The sequence below is a fragment of the Rhinolophus sinicus genome, chromosome 6, assembly GCF_057876585.1.
Source record: "Rhinolophus sinicus isolate RSI-liver-muscle chromosome 6, RSI-T2T, whole genome shotgun sequence".
NCBI lineage: Eukaryota > Metazoa > Chordata > Mammalia > Chiroptera > Rhinolophidae > Rhinolophus > Rhinolophus sinicus.
In genome coordinates this window covers 6,183,935-6,199,312 of record NC_142506.1, presented here as the reverse complement: position 1 = coordinate 6,199,312, position 15,378 = coordinate 6,183,935, and the positions used below count along the sequence as shown (strand labels likewise).

The window sequence follows — 15,378 nt, the reverse complement described above, 5'->3', positions numbered from 1 at the left end:
TGACTGTAGAGAGTAATCCTGCCCCAGAACCCCGCTCCTCAGGGAAAGCTTCTGTCCACGCACAGACCAGTTACTTACATTTATTACAGCAAATCTCAACAACTGTGGCTCTAACAAGATACTAGTTAATTTTTCTCTCTGAGGGCATTAACAACACCTTTTTTTGCTTGTTTTGGAGTTTTTTTTCACCCTGCATGGTCTCCTTTTCTTCTGAGATGTTGTTATCTTTCATTTACTGTGCTAGAGTCTTTCCTGAGGCCTTTCTCAGCTATCTGGTGACCCGTGGTTTTCCACTCAAACGTAAGAGAAGGGCCCAGAAGCTGAGCAGAAGCTCTGAGTGTGTGGCGGGAGCTTGTTGACGTTAGGTTTCCCTGGAGGACAATCTGTCAGGCCACCCTCTGGAGAATCCCTCATGTCATTCTTTATAGGTCCTTTGTCCAGAGGGATCTTATAATATCTCACCTGGGGGCATGAGGCAGGCTGCTGTTGGCTTGGATTCCAAAGAAGGTTGGGAGATGAAAGAGCCTCGATTATTCACCGTGTAGATTGACTTGAAAGAATCCCCCGGTTTCAGTGTGGTACACCCACCATTAGTTTGACCGGGTGTACCCAAGAGACCCGCTCTTTTGTCCTCTCCAGAGAATAAGCCTCCGTCTTCTTCTGAGGTGGGGAGAGGGCAGCTGTCCCTGTGGAAAGCAGAGGAGGGCATCTGGAGACACAGTTGCCTCCTAAAGAGATCTCCAGCCCCTCCTGGTTTAGCCTACCTTCATCCCAGAGCTGCCAACACTTTCGGGATTCTAGAAGGTGGATGGAGTTGCTTCTTGGTTCTTCCCACAGAAAAGTTGAGAGTTCAGCATTTTTTAGAACTATTAAGTCCATTTGTTTTTTTTTTTTTTACTTTTCTATGTGCTTTCTAGCTTCTAAAACTGTGTTGCTATATCCTCTATCCTGTTCATTTTATCCCTGTGTGTGCCTTTATAAGAATACCTTTACTACTATTTTAGTGAGATTTGGGATGGGAGCAGAGAGTGAATACATGAGTTTACGAAGCCATCTTTCATGGGAAGCACTCAGTCTGGCTTGTACACCTCCGTCTGCATACTTTCACGGATACAACAAATCTCTCCTTAAATAATGCAATTTCTTTCTTCCCCTGTGTAGTTGTACTGAAAGAAAAAGTGGAGAACTTTTACACTCGCCTGCCATTCCAAAAACTGACGGGGATTTCCATTAGAAGCAAAATTCCCATGTCTGACAAGTCTATTTCCAGTGGGTAAGCTATGTCACCACACCCCCCTGCCCCCACTCCTGCCCCGCTGCCGATGTTTATTAGTAAGACCTTTCTGCTGCATAAAGAAAGTGACATAATATCAGTCAAAAGCACATACATAAGAATCTGTAAAGAGGGAAACAGGTAATAAGGAAGTAACCACATCGAAAAACCGTCCCTAAGGTAAGTTCCTGATGCTGGACCTCCAGTCAGTTGATGCAAAACGAAATGAGCCATCATCTTATTAATTAAATAATGAATCAATGATTATTAATTAATAAAAATTACAATAAACTGGATCAGCAAAGTCTCACTGTGCTGTATTCAGAATCTGGACGGACTTTTTAATTTATTTATTATTTGAGTAATGTATTTTCTTATGTATTTAGTTAGTTAGCTGTTACTTAGTTGTTTTCATTGAAGGGGCTGCTTCTCTCCGCTTCCTCTGTGGCTCTCACCCATCAGAATAACCAGGAGGATTCTTTACAAACCACATTCTTGGGTCATTCCCTGGGCCCATGGAGCCAGCATTTTCTGGGATGGGGGCTCAAGAATCTAAATTTTCAGTAAGCTTCTCCTCCTGGTGATTCTTTTGGATTTTAGAATTCGAGTCACCAATCTATGAACTGTTGATTTATAAAACTGTCGTGTTGCCGATGTTTAAGATTGGCTTTTGCAAGTGGACATAAAAAGATGATACGAGGTCGTCTGGGGAGCTCTGGCTGGGCACCACCCATGCTGGCGGGTGGGGGAAAGAGAAGGAGGCTCGGAACCAGGGTCAGCCTGTCCCCAGTTCTGCCACAGCGGCTGTGGGACGCAGGAAAGAGTCATTCAGCGGGAAACCACATCATCCAGGCTGGGGTTTAGCAGTGGGTTTCCAAGAAAGTAAAGTGAAGTGGAAGGTAGGCAGGTGGGCAGGGCTCTGGGAGAGGGCACCACGGGCAGGGGGTCTGTGGGCATCAGCGCAAAGATGAAGTCAGCATCAGCAGAGCTGCCCAGGAGATGGGGGTTTTATCCATCATGCTGTGACTAGGGTTCAGGGAGCTCCTAAGACCGCAAAGGAGAACGGCAGGAAAGAGGCCGTTTCTCCACACCCAGAAGGCTTTCAGAGGGTGAGCGAGCTCCCAGGAATCGGGAATGAGTGCTCAGAGCTGCGACATGTGGTCAGGGCCGGAGCCGGGGACTCAGAGCTGATCTCAGAGCACTGGTGGGAACCCACTAGAAGCTGACGGTGGAGTCCAGTTGCCGTACTGAGTTACTGAGCAAAGTCGGTCCTGAGACAGCACCTGGATGCAGTGACCCAGCCAACACGGGTGTGTTCTTGGAGTGAGACTAGCCTATGTTGTAGAGGGGGTAGGGTGGGGGAGGGAACCCACAGGCACCTGCCTGGGTCACTCCAACTGTGTGCCCATGGAACCCCCACTTCTGGAGACGCCTTCCCTACCATTTCTTTCCTTTCCCAGAATCCAAAGCTGGGACTTTCTATCTGAAAGGTACGGTAGTGCATTCAGGATGCTGGGTTAGCTTGGAGCCAGGCACGTAGTAGGTACAGAATACATGTATGCTTGATGAATGAATGAGCAAATGAATTAATGAAGGATGGCAGAGTGGAGTTTTGTTTTCAGAAAAAAACCCTCAGAGCTAGGAATCCACTCATGTGTATTGGCCAGAACACCCCCAATTTAGGTAGTCATAAAGAAAGCAGGTCCCCGGAAGTAAGAATGACTGCCGTTGAGCCCACCAGTAGGCCCTGGGCCACCAAGGAAAACCTTCAGGCCTGCTCTTTCTCTTCCTACGCCAGCTTCTTCGAGTGTGAACGACAGTGCGATGTGGACCCCTGCTGCACCGGCTTTGGCTTTCTAAACGTTTCCCAGTTAAAAGGTAACAGTGAGAGCAGCCCCCTCGCCTGCATACAGAACTTTGCGGTCACATCTATGATCTCTTGTTCTCAGCATCTCCTCATGGCTGGTGGGGAGGAGTGATCCTTGTTCTCGGATGGGGAGTGGGGACTTGGAAAGGGGAAGTGCTAATGGGTGGGATAGCAGACATGGCGCCTGTTCCAGGGCCCACTCAGCTTTACACAGTGCTTCTGCCTGACTCGAATAGCTTTCCTTCCACACTCACTTAGCTAGCTTCTCCTCTGTCAAGCCTCCAGTTACGCAGCTTTGTGGGGTGAACTTTGGATCCACGCATATGATCTGTATTTACAACTTGATTCAGTCACTTGCTAGTGATGTGATCCTGGGAAAGTCGCTTAATCTCCAAGCCTCGATTTCCGACTCTGTAAATGGGGACACAGATGCTAACCTCCTCGTCGGGTTGTGTGGGGACCGAGTGATATGATGCAAACAGAGCCCTAGAAGGCCTGGGCACCTAATGGGGGCTCCATAGTATTAGCTGCCTCTATCCCTGTTCTCTTGGACCAGAAGCTCACTGAGGTACCAGGTTTTTCATCAGTGGCTAAGATCTTACTTGGACTATAGTGAACCCCAAATGTCTGCTGAAGAGTGAGTTTGCAGAATTTCCCTCTTTCCATTAGAATCTTCCATCTTGGTAAATTTTTTTTTTTTTTTTTTTTTTGTCCCAGGAGGGGAGGTGACGTGCCTCATTCTGAACAGTCTGGGGCTTCAGACATGCAGTGAGGAAAATGGAGGACCCTGGAACATTTTGGACTGTGGCTCTGCCGACACTGAGGTCAGCACCTATCCCTTCGGATGGTACCAGAAACCTGGTAAGTAACCTGCCCTGACCAGCTCTGTGGCCATAATTAATTGACCGTTTTGCAGCCATGTATCAGGATGTTGTCGTTGGGCTGTGGAGTAGACTCGCCAGGATCCAAGGGGCGCAAGCGACAGAAACGGACTCTATTTAACTTAAGCAGAAAAGGAATTGATTGCAGATCTGCTCATAGACTCAGAGGAAAGATGAGCAACTAGGTCTCAGCAACACAGATGTATTTAGCAGGAACAAATGGACACCCTCTTCCGTGTGTCACTGTCATCATCAGTTTCCTCCAACGGGTGTTGGTGGTTGTATACAAGCTTTACATTTCAGGGAGGGAGTTTGGCGCAGCTTGGGCTATGGTTCACTCACTGCCAGAGGGAGGGTGGGGAAGTTTGAGTGACAGTCCCAGTGAAAGTGTACGCACTGGGGGAGAGACAGTTCCTCAAAGTTCAATTAAGGTGCTGTTACTAGACAGGGAAACCAACAGATGTGCCCTCAGCCACGTTCCCTTGGTTTTCTCATCTTGTCAGTTAGGGCTGTAGCCCGTTTTTCCTCCCACACCTCTTTCCATCTCTTCGCCCCACCAAACACTGGAAAATGTCATTTTCCACCTTCGTGTTGTTCAGAGACGAATTGGGTAACAAGAAGCTTAAGAAATAATTCATTTCTTCAGAAATGTCATGGGAATCAGACCAGAGTGTTACAACATCGTGGCAGGAGTTGGCAAGGCAAAAAGAACCCAAGGTTCTCATTGTCCCAACTCATTCCATCTGTATCTTTTCATCCGACTGCACAGACCACTAACTTTTTCCAACATATATTCTATGGGGTCAGGCTGGGGACTCAGGAGTTCTGCCCAGGAACTACAGGGCAGGGAAATAAAAATTCACACAGGTGCCCTCATTCAACAAACACTGCCTGAGCATCGACCATGCCCAAGGCGTCTGGGGTCACAAATCCAACCTCTGTTCTTGGGGCTGGGTGTCAAGTACTTTGTAAGCATTGTCTTATCTAGCCATCACAAGCACTGTTAGATGAGGAAAGGGAGGCTCAGGGAGGTTAAGTCATTTGCCCAAGGTCACACAGTAGGTGAATGACAGAGTTAGAATTTGGACCTCGTTCTTTCTGACTCTAAATCCCTGTGTTATGTAGCTGAGAATGAGTGAGACATGGTTTCTATCCTCCAGGTGTCCCAAGCTGAGGAGGAGCTCCAGACTGTAAATAAATAAACCATTCTGGGGTAGGATCACTTATGATGTAGACCAGATGCTTTGCAAACGTACTGAGTATCTATCGTGAGTCAGACCCTCTGTTGATTAATACGGTCTGAGATTAATATGCTCTAGTCATTTTTCTTAGATGCTGGCATCCTAGTAAGGAAGACATGGGCATATATGATTAACTGTAGCATAGTAGCTTCAGTCTTATACATAAAGTGCTATGGGGACACAAGAACAGAAATTAATTCTGCTTCAGAGGGGTGCAAATCCACTGCTGCAGGCTCCTGAGACCCTCCTTCCTGCTTTAGGGACCTCCTGCAATCTGCTGGCCCGTTGTCATGGAGACGCCCAAACAGGCACTCCTGCACACTATGTGCCACCTACCCTCACTGCGTGGGGACATGGGGAGAGAAATTAAAATGCTAAAGTGCCATCAGTCTTTCATGACGCCTGGGTAGAAAATACCTTGGGATGCACATGGCTCATGGCCATTCTGGTGTGAGTGGCTCTGCATTTCCCATTTCAGAAGAACAGAAGGAAGAGGGCCGGCTGTCAGAGGGTTTGGATGACCTGGTGTGGCCCAGGGCTCTCCGTCAGAGCAGAATCAGGTCCTCACCAGACTTTCTTCTCTAACTTGACTACCTCAGAAGTGGGCGGTGGGGTATGTCTTAAGACTTGGTGGGTGATTTCCTCCTAGACCCAAGCAGAGCAAAGGGATCTTACTCTGGGAGACGAGTTTAATGAATCAGACCATCCTCCCAGTTGAGTTGTGTTGATCCATCTTTTGATTTATGACGTATTTTGAGCCAAAACATAGTCACCTTCTGGATTCTGAATGTTAGTCTGGTCTTGGATCCTATTCTCTGCAATAGACAAAACCACACCAGTGCAGTGTTGTCAAATCCCAGCAAGCAAGCTGGCGTTGTCACGACTTTTTTCTGTATGAGACAATCACACACATCACCACAGGAAGTAGCCTCTGCAGGGCTAGGGGAGACCTTGAAGGGGGGGTCGGACCCCAGCCCTCCCCCTCCGTCAGTGTGGGCAAAGGAGGTAAACATTCTTACAAAGGAATTCTGGCAAAGAGTTTCCATACTAGACTTGGCCCTTGCATAAAGTTGATCATTTAGTGTGCTGACATCTGTACTGAGTGATGACCACGGACCCCGACTCGACCTCCGGCTGAGAGCCAGGTGCAAGAAGCAAAGCATAGGCCCCATTTCTGAGGAACGACCACTGAGGAAGGGCAGGACATGCTATTCATTGAGCTCCGACTGCAGATGACCACGTGAGAGAATCTGAACCGTCCTGAAGCACTTACTGGACGTACGTCAGCAGCGTATTTTCCCCTGAATTCACTTACAAGCCCCTGTGAGGCTGGCGCTCTTCCCGTCCCCTCAGGAGGAGATAATTATTCTCTCTGTAATCAGAGAGTTCGGAGCTCTGGCTTGGGTTGCTGTCGTGGCGTCCACGGGTGCTTCCGGAGCATGGACTTCCGTTCTACAGGAATTATGCCAAAATGACCCCAGGCAAATCTGGATGTAGACAAAGGAAAGTGGAGGACAGGGAGCAGCATGGGGACCACCGGTCAGCAGGTCACCGAGCTGGGGTAGGCTATGTCCCTGCCCTCAGAGCTCTCAGGGCCTCAGACCCCTGCCCTTAGGCAATGACAGCAGAACCTTGGTACCTGGGCTCTGTTCCCAGAACAAACCTGGAGGCTGAGGCACACGCCCCGATTGGGGGCATTTTGAGGGGACCAACAGCGCCTGTGGGCATGTGCAGCCTGACTTTGCTGTCCACAGTGAACAGATAGTTCCGTGGGTCTCTGCACAGAACTAAGGATCCACATGAGCAATTGTGATGCAAATGGGGCTGTTTGCAGCCCCTTCCCGGCAGCAGCAGGACCCAGACAGGAAACGTTCTCAGCATCCTGGGTGGGAGTGCAGGCAGAGGAGGGCCCTGCCCCAGAGCCCAGGTTTCCTGGAAGGGCGGGCCCCTGGGGCCTGGGGACCCTCTGCTCTTTGAAGAAACGAGGGCTACCATGTCTCCTACAGCTGTGCCAGGCCTGCAAGTGCAGCAGGGTCTTTGGTTTATTTACAAAGTCAAATGTGGCTTCTGAAAAAACAAAACAAAACAAAACAAATCAGTCGAAGCCTCACAGTTTCTCTCTTGTTAAGCAAATGCACTTGGACCCCGTAGCAATTCTAGATATAGGAACATAACCTGCAAAGGAAATGCCACGCTCTTCTAATTAGACTTGTCTGAACCCCATGGAGAATCTACCACGTGTAGGTAGAGTGTACTGTACAGCCCATTCTTCACCATCATTCACCTCCTATCAATAGCTTCTGCCATTAACCTAGCTGAGCTGGCTGCAGGCACTAGGTAGTGTTTTGCAGGTGACATCTTAGTCCTCAAACAACTCCATGAGGTAGGGACTATTGTTACCTCTCATTCAGTGCTGTGCTGACAAATATTCTGCAACCAGAGAAGACGGAGTTGCTTTCTGGCGGTTGCCACTTGCCATGGTGTAAATATTCCCATCGTGGCCAGTTTCAAGCCACCAACTTGATGCTGCTGAGAGCAGAGTTGGGAAGAAGCAGAAGGGTTAGGGCTCATTTGTTTAACAAGTGTGATTTAGCTGAGTGACTCGCTCAAGGTTATACAGCAAGATTCTCAGGAGGGGTGTCCCCAGGGCGGTGTCAGTCCTGCCAGGGTCTGAGAATGTTGAAGGTTTCAGTATCACAGGGGCCCAGGGAAGCTGAGAGCCCTCAGGGCTCAGCTATTTCTGTACAGTGAGGAAGGTCCCACCCATAGGGCTCATAGTGCCCTGTTATGAAACACTGATGGTGCCTGAGAGAGCATGAACAACAATAGCCAAACTATGCAGTCAGTACTCCGCTGAGAAGAACTGCATGCTGTCTCGCCCCACAGATGAAATGTAGCTCCCTGACCCATCTCAGAGTGTTAAGTAGTTACATCGTCTCCAGGCTTTCCTTACTATTGCATGAATGTTCCTTTGCAAACCAAGCTTGCTTTGAATTTCAGGATAAATTTTCACAAGCAGAATTACTGGGTCCAAGCGTAGACACTTGAGTGCCCTTAACACAGATGGTCCAATTGTCCCCTGAGGGCCACGCGGACTCTAAGGATCTTTGCTCCAAGAGCCACTCTCTTCCAGGAAAGACAGACATTTAAACAAACAAGCTGGTGCAAGCGCCAAGCTGGCCAGCTGGGTAGCGCGGGGGCATGGCTGGTTGGTACTAAATCTGGAATTGTCAGAGGAACCCACAGAAGGCTGGGGACAGAAGCTTCAATGAGTGGTCCTCCAAGTGTGTCCTTCGACCAGCATTCAGCATGTCCTGGGAAGTTGTCAGAAATGCCTCATGTCAGGCCCCGCCCAGGCCTGCTCTGTCAGCCACTCCGGGTGGGGCCCAGCGAGATACACATGACCCAGCCCTCTAGGGGATTCTCACATCTGCTGAAGGATGGGAACCAGGGGTGTAGAATGATGCCTGGGAGCAGGTGTTTCCAGGCAGGTGGAGCCACGCAACAAAAGATGCAGCTGGAGGTTCTAGTGCTCAGATGCTGGGTCATGGCTTGCCTAACAAAAGTGAAGCAGGCAGGGGAGGGGTCACAGGGTGGGGACCAGAATAGGCTGACTCTGACCCGATGTTTTTCGTGGTGGCAGACAAGGACCAGAGACGATGGCAACAGTGTGTCACTGTACCAGGGCAATATTAAGAGTGAATGATGGCCAGGATTTATTGAGTGCTTACTGTATGCCCAAAGCTTTACATGTACCGACTCATTTAAACCTCATAGCCCCAAGGTAGGTGCTGTCATTACCCCCATTTTACAGACAAAGAAACTGAAGACAGGGAGGTCGAGTCACTTGCTCAAGGTCACACAGAGGAAAGTGGCCTAGCCAATTTTGTCCCAGCCCCCTGACCCCAGAGTGCCACCTTTGACCTCTGACCTTGCTATAGCGCAGTGAGTGGGGAAAACTGCTTGTACTCTTAGCTTGGACCACTTGGAGAAAAGAATACTGAGGCTCTGAAGATTTAGATTTGTTCAGTAAGGGAGGAAGAAGGTGCAGAAGGTAGGTGATTAGCTCTTATGGACGACCTACTGGCTATGTGTGGTTTCTCATGTAATTCTTACATCATTCTCATGTCATCAATGCTGAAACTGGGTCCACAAGAAGTCAGACAGCTTGTCCCTCCACGCTGCTTCTAAGTGGCATCCTGCCACATGGCCTGCCAGTCATAGCTGCCCTTTACTGAGCTCTTTCCCTGTTCCTGACACCACGTCACCTCCTATAATCCTCACAGTGGTTCTCTAGGTAGGTGGTATCATCCCCATTGTACAGATGTGCAAACTGAGGCCCAGAGAGATTAACTGCCTCGCCCAAGTTCACAGAGTCAATAAGTGATGGCTGTAGACATTTGTGGTGTTCACTATATGTCTCTAGAACAAGGTAGGGTTGCCCTTCTTCACCCCTGACCCCTGGCTTTAGTCAGTGACATGTGTGCAAAGTGATGTGTGTCCCTTGGAGGCAGAAGGTATAAGAGCAAGAGTGGAGTTTGCTGTGTTCTCTTTCCTGCTGCCGTATCGTTGGGCCTTGAGGGAGGATGACGTAGAGCAGAGCCCCAATCCACGTGCCGTGGACACATGGTGCCAGGGAGAGGCGACCCTTTGTTGTTTCAAGCACCTGAGATATTGCGATTGTCACATCAGCGTAACTGAGCCCATCCTGACTGCTGCTGCAGGAGTGGTGCTGGCAGTTGAACACTCTGCCTTCCAAGCCCAATGTTGCTATGGACAAGTTGTTCCTCTCTTACTGCCTTCAGGACTCAATGATATTGAGGGAAAAGGAGAGCTAACCGACTGCCTTTTTCTTCTTTCTAGTTGCTGGCAATGATGCTCCCAGTTTTTGCCCTTCAGTGGTTCTGCCTTCCCTCACAGAGAAAGGTGAGTCCCTTGTCTTGTTAATCTCTCCGCTGAGAGTGCCACCGCGTCATTCTCCTTGCTTTTGTCCAGCAGTTTATAGATAGCCCCACCCTCTCACACTCATTAATTCCAGTTCCTATCAACTACTCGTATGCATAAACAGGGCAATGCCAACACTGCGCCCATTTCACAGATGAGGAAACTGACTCACAGCAATTAAATGACTTGGTCAGACAACATGGCTAAGTGGAAGCAGAGTGGGACTGAAGCCTAGTTCTCTCAATTGTCATTCTAAGGATTGTTTCAGCCTATCAAGGACCTGGGGCAATGTCAACAGTAGTGGTTTCTGAGGCAAAAACATGAAAGAACTCAGCTGTTCATTGGTGCAGAAGAGTTCAGCCTCACCGCCATGAGCACCCTGAGTGGCACGGTGACATCTGAGGTGGGGCATTGGCCCCGAGCCCAGGAGTAGGCCCAAACTGAGACTGCCGTCCCCTCCTGCATGTCCTAGCTGGCCCACCACCTCATGGCTGGTCACGAGGCCACAGGAGGTGCGGGGAGGTGGAGGGGGTGGGGCCTCTCTGGATGGGGCGAAGGGGAAGCGGGCAGACCAGCATGGGCCTCGCTGCACGTCCCTTAGTCAGGAAATGAGAGGCTCTGAGAGCCAGAGCAGCGTTAATTCCTGCGCTGTGACATGATGTCTGAGGGGCTCTAGACGGCTGTCATTATGGTCCTGGCTGCAGGGACAGAATATAGCCCCGCAGGAGGCAGTCATTTATAGTCACGTCTGAGGCTGAAAGTGTAAGTGTTCTCAACCCATGTTGTCAGTTTCCTTCTCTCAGTAAAAATAGCTAACTTCGGGGAACGCGTGTGTGTGTGTGTGTGTGTGTGTGTGTGTGTGTGTGTGTTCTGCACACTCTACCCAGAGTGTCTATGTCTAAGCCCTTTAAGACTTATATCTAAGCACTCTACATATATGATCTGGTATTAGGTTCTGAAATACTGTGAGGTAAGTATCGGTATTGCCAGGTCACGGATGGTTTATACACCCAAGGCAAGCACATAATACATGTCTGAGCCAGACTTTGGTGAGAATTGATTTTGAGTTTTATCAAGATAATATACAAACAATTGAAATCATCAGATAGTCCCAGAGATTTATGGTTTAAAAAAGAGCAACTTCCTCCCTGTCTTACCTCCACGCACCTGCCCTTCCCACTTCCAGAGGCCACCACCTTCAACTCTTGTAGCTGTTTTTTTTTTTTTTTTCCCCCTCATCTGGCCTCCATGTTTCGAAATAATATGCAAATCCCACTATCCCTCGATTTGTCAATTTTGGAAGTAACTATTGGGTTCCTGCCTTGATAGATGAGGATGTAGGGCTCCCTTTTATCACCCTTTTCCAGTTTCCCTTTTCCATCTTCAAAACCTGGTACTATCAAGACTTGAGTTTGAAACAAGAGTATTTCCCTGGGGTAGCCATGTGGGTGTGGTTTTCTGGGGAGCCCAAAAGAGCACCAGCCATCTGCTGGGACTACCAACCGCGGGGCCCGGGATCTACAGTGGATCCTCCCGTTCCCAGCACAAGTGTCGCCCTGCCTCCCAGGGGGGCCAGGGAGCAAGTAGATCCTGCCCGGACCCCCCTCTGTAGGAGCCTGGAGTATCGGTTACTCCATGCTGCTGTGTCCGAAAGCACAGCTTCCGCTCCCTTTCTTCATCTAAACATCTGTCGAAATCCCTTATGCTGTTTGCTCGTTTCCATTGTTTCCTTTTGTTATCTCTGGGGGTTTAGACTTTTTAAATTTTTTTTGTTAAATTTATTGGGGTGACAATGGTTAATGAAATTATATAGGCTTCAAGTGTACAATTGTATAATACATCACCTATGTATCGCATTGTGTGCTCACCACCTAGAGTCAGTTCTCCTTCCATCACCGTATAGTTGGTCCCCTTTCCCCTCTTCTGCCACCCCCTGGCCCCTTACCCTCTGGTGACCACTAAACTGTAGTCTGTGTCTATGGGTTTTTGTTTGTTTGTTTGCTTGCCTTGTTCCTTTGTTGCCTTCAGTTTTATATCCCACATATGAGTGGGGTTATATGGTTCTTGACTTTTTCTGTCTGACTTATTTCGCTTAGAATGATAATCTCAAGATCCATCCATGTTGTCACAAATGGCAGTGTTTCATCTTTGCTTATGGCCGAGTAATGTTCCATTGTGTATATGAACCTCTTCTTTATCCAAACATCTATCAAAGGACACTTTGGTTGTTTCCATGTGTTGGCCACTGTGAATAAAGCTGCAATGAACATAGGGACACATACATCTTTATGGATAAATGTTTTTAGATTTTTTGGGTAGATACCCAGAAGAGGGTCATATGGTAATTCTAGTCTTAACTTTTTGAGGGACTTCCATAGTGTTTTTCATGGTGTCTGTACTAATCTACATTCCCACCAGCAGTGTATGAGGGTTCCTTTTTCTACACAGCCTCTGTGACACTCGTTATTACTTGTCTTATTGACGATAGCCATTCTAACTGGTATGAGGTGGTATCTCATTGTGGTTTTGATTTGCATTTTCCTAATAACTAGTGAACTTGAGCATCTTCTCATAGATCTGTTGACTGTTTGTTTGTGTTCTTGGGAGAAGTGTCTGTTCAGGTTATATTTCTTTACTTCATTTTGTACGGGTTTGTGGAAGGAGAGAAGAAAAATGTTCCATGTTTAATGAAAAGCAATAACACAGTATTTCCCGACACTTTCAACATTTACTGAGAGCTTTATGTTGTCTTCAGCACTAAGCTACATATTTCCTCCTGACACAAACCTTAAGAGACAGGTGTAATTTAATATTTACTGCTGATAGAATATTGAAACAATGCAGACATAGAGAAGAAGTCACAGAGTTCTTTAGAAGTTACTCCATGTCAGCTAACACATTAGTGGATTTCCTTCCAGTCTCCTTAGGCGGTCCTATGTGGCCTGAAGGAGTTTTAACCTCTCTACAGTATGACATTTTTCGTTTCTAGATAATATTGCATCATGTGTATATTTCCAAATTGTTATATATCTTTCTGAATCATGCAGTCATGCATGTATATCCATCCATCCAACAGTCTACACATCCATCCATCCATGCATCCATCCATGTTCCTACTTTCATGATGCTTCAATCTGGTGAAGAAACAAGTGAAGACAGCACACAATTGGCAGTGACAGCTGTCCTGCTCTTCCACCCAGTAGATACACTGCAGTTCACCAACCCATTCCTCTATGTGGACATCTGAGTTTTATGACTCTTCATCATTATGAAAATACTCCAATGAATACCTTGGTATGTAAAACTCTTGCCAGCACCCAGATTGTTTCCTAGGGGAGCATTCTCCAAAGTGGAGTTACTGGGTCTGAGAACTTTATACTTTAGGATGCTAGACTTACATTGCCGAATTAGTCTCAAACTGTTGTTCCTAGTTTTTTGTTATTTGTTTTTTTTTTTTTCCTATACATATTTGGAACCTTTAACTATTATCACTTAAAAATATTATTTTTTAAATTTATAGGTAAAGAGTGCTTTGATACGTGTACTGTTAACCATGAATAAATCAAAGCATAAACATCTTGGAGTGAGTTTACAGTGTCCCCCTGCTTTTTGCTCACCATTTGTATTACGGAGACATGAATTACCAACAGAAGAAAAATAAAAGATGAAGTGTAGCCCACCTCCCTTCACACACTCACTAAATCTATGGATCTGAGTAGATGCTTCCAAGGCAGAATGAGGTGTCATTGTATTTTTAAAAGCGCCTTTGACAAGTGTGATTTGAAAGCAGCAGGAGAGATGTTGGGACTGACATTCCATCTGTGCCTTGAGTTCCCAAATTGGAGTGAGGAGTTTGAGCATGTGCCTTTGATGTGAGGCAGAGGGGGGTACGAGTCTGCTTCCAGGATAGGGGTAGGTCAGCGTGCTTCTGACATGGAGCGCATGTGTGTGCGCGTGTGTACACCATGCATTTGTAAATTGCTCATCTTTATGCCCTTCCTATTCAGGGAGAAAAATAAATATTTGTCAAATACTGAACAATTTCATAAATCATTTAATGCTCACAAGAATGTTTGATGGTAGCAAGGTCCATTTTTCAAATAAGGAAACTGAGGCTCTGATAGGTTAAATGACCAAGCTGGGGTTTAAACCTACATGTATTTGGCCCTTGTATGGTTAGGTAAGAATACGGTAGCCTCCCCCACCTTATCCACAGACGGTGACGTTCTCAGACCCCTAGTTGATGCCTGAAACTGCAGGTCATACCAGACCCTACACATACCATGTTTTTCCCTACACGTTCCTTCGTATAATAGTATAATTGATAAATTAACCACAGCAAGAAATGAGCAACAATAACTAATATTAAAATAGAACAATTATAACAATATACTGTAATAAAAGTTATGTGAATGACTTTGGGGCCATAATAAGTAAAATCAGGGGGACTTGAACACAAGCCGTGATGACGTGACAGGTGATGTGATCACCGGGACAGCTACTAAGTGACTAATAGGCGGGGGGTATGTGCATGGCACGGAGACTGGACGGAGGGATGATTTGCATCCCGGGCAGGATGAAGTGGGAGGGCTCGAGATTTCATCACACTCCTCAGTACAGTGTGCAACTTGAAACTTACGAATTGTTTATTTCTGGAATTTTCCATGTCATATTTCCAGGCTGCAATTGACTGTGGGTAACTGAAAGAATGGAAAGCAAAATTGTGGATAAGGGGGGACTACTGTACTTGGTTTGAGCCTCTGGAAAGGGTGACAGAGGTGGACATTCGAATACTTGCTTTTCCTGGAGACCGAATTTCTTGGCCTTGTTTCTTGTAAGGGTGTGTATAAGCCACCGATTCAAAGGCCAGGAAAGGGGATTCTGATTCTCTGCTTGTTTGATGGGGGTGGTGTGAAGAGGAAGGTGACTTCTGAAATCGCACAGGCCTGTCTGGGGTACGTACTATGTGCTAGAAAGTACACCAAGTACATCATTTATGTTGCTCCAGAGAGGGCTTCTAACACATTAGCTAGTTTGAAGGCCGCAGGAGTTTGTCAGACGGGCAGGTTTCAGGAAGTCTTTCCAAAGACAGCGGTTTGCCTGTGCAAAGGTCCCGGGGTATGAAATGGGCCTGAAATCAGAGATTGGAATGGCAGACGTAGGGCCAGCAGT

At 47.3% G+C, this 15,378-nt stretch overlaps 1 protein-coding gene across 1 annotated transcript in view; it reads left to right on the top strand.

The window, feature by feature from the left end:
• The window catches only part of TG (thyroglobulin), a 211,028-nt gene that overhangs the window by 76,572 nt on the left and 119,078 nt on the right, over positions 1–15,378 (top strand). The window contains exons 32-35 of the mRNA XM_019724102.3: positions 1,162–1,273; positions 3,072–3,151; positions 3,858–4,001; positions 10,126–10,188. Of these exons, the coding sequence (XP_019579661.3) occupies positions 1,162–1,273; positions 3,072–3,151; positions 3,858–4,001; positions 10,126–10,188 (399 nt within the window). The remainder of the gene's footprint in view (positions 1–1,161; positions 1,274–3,071; positions 3,152–3,857; positions 4,002–10,125; positions 10,189–15,378) is intronic.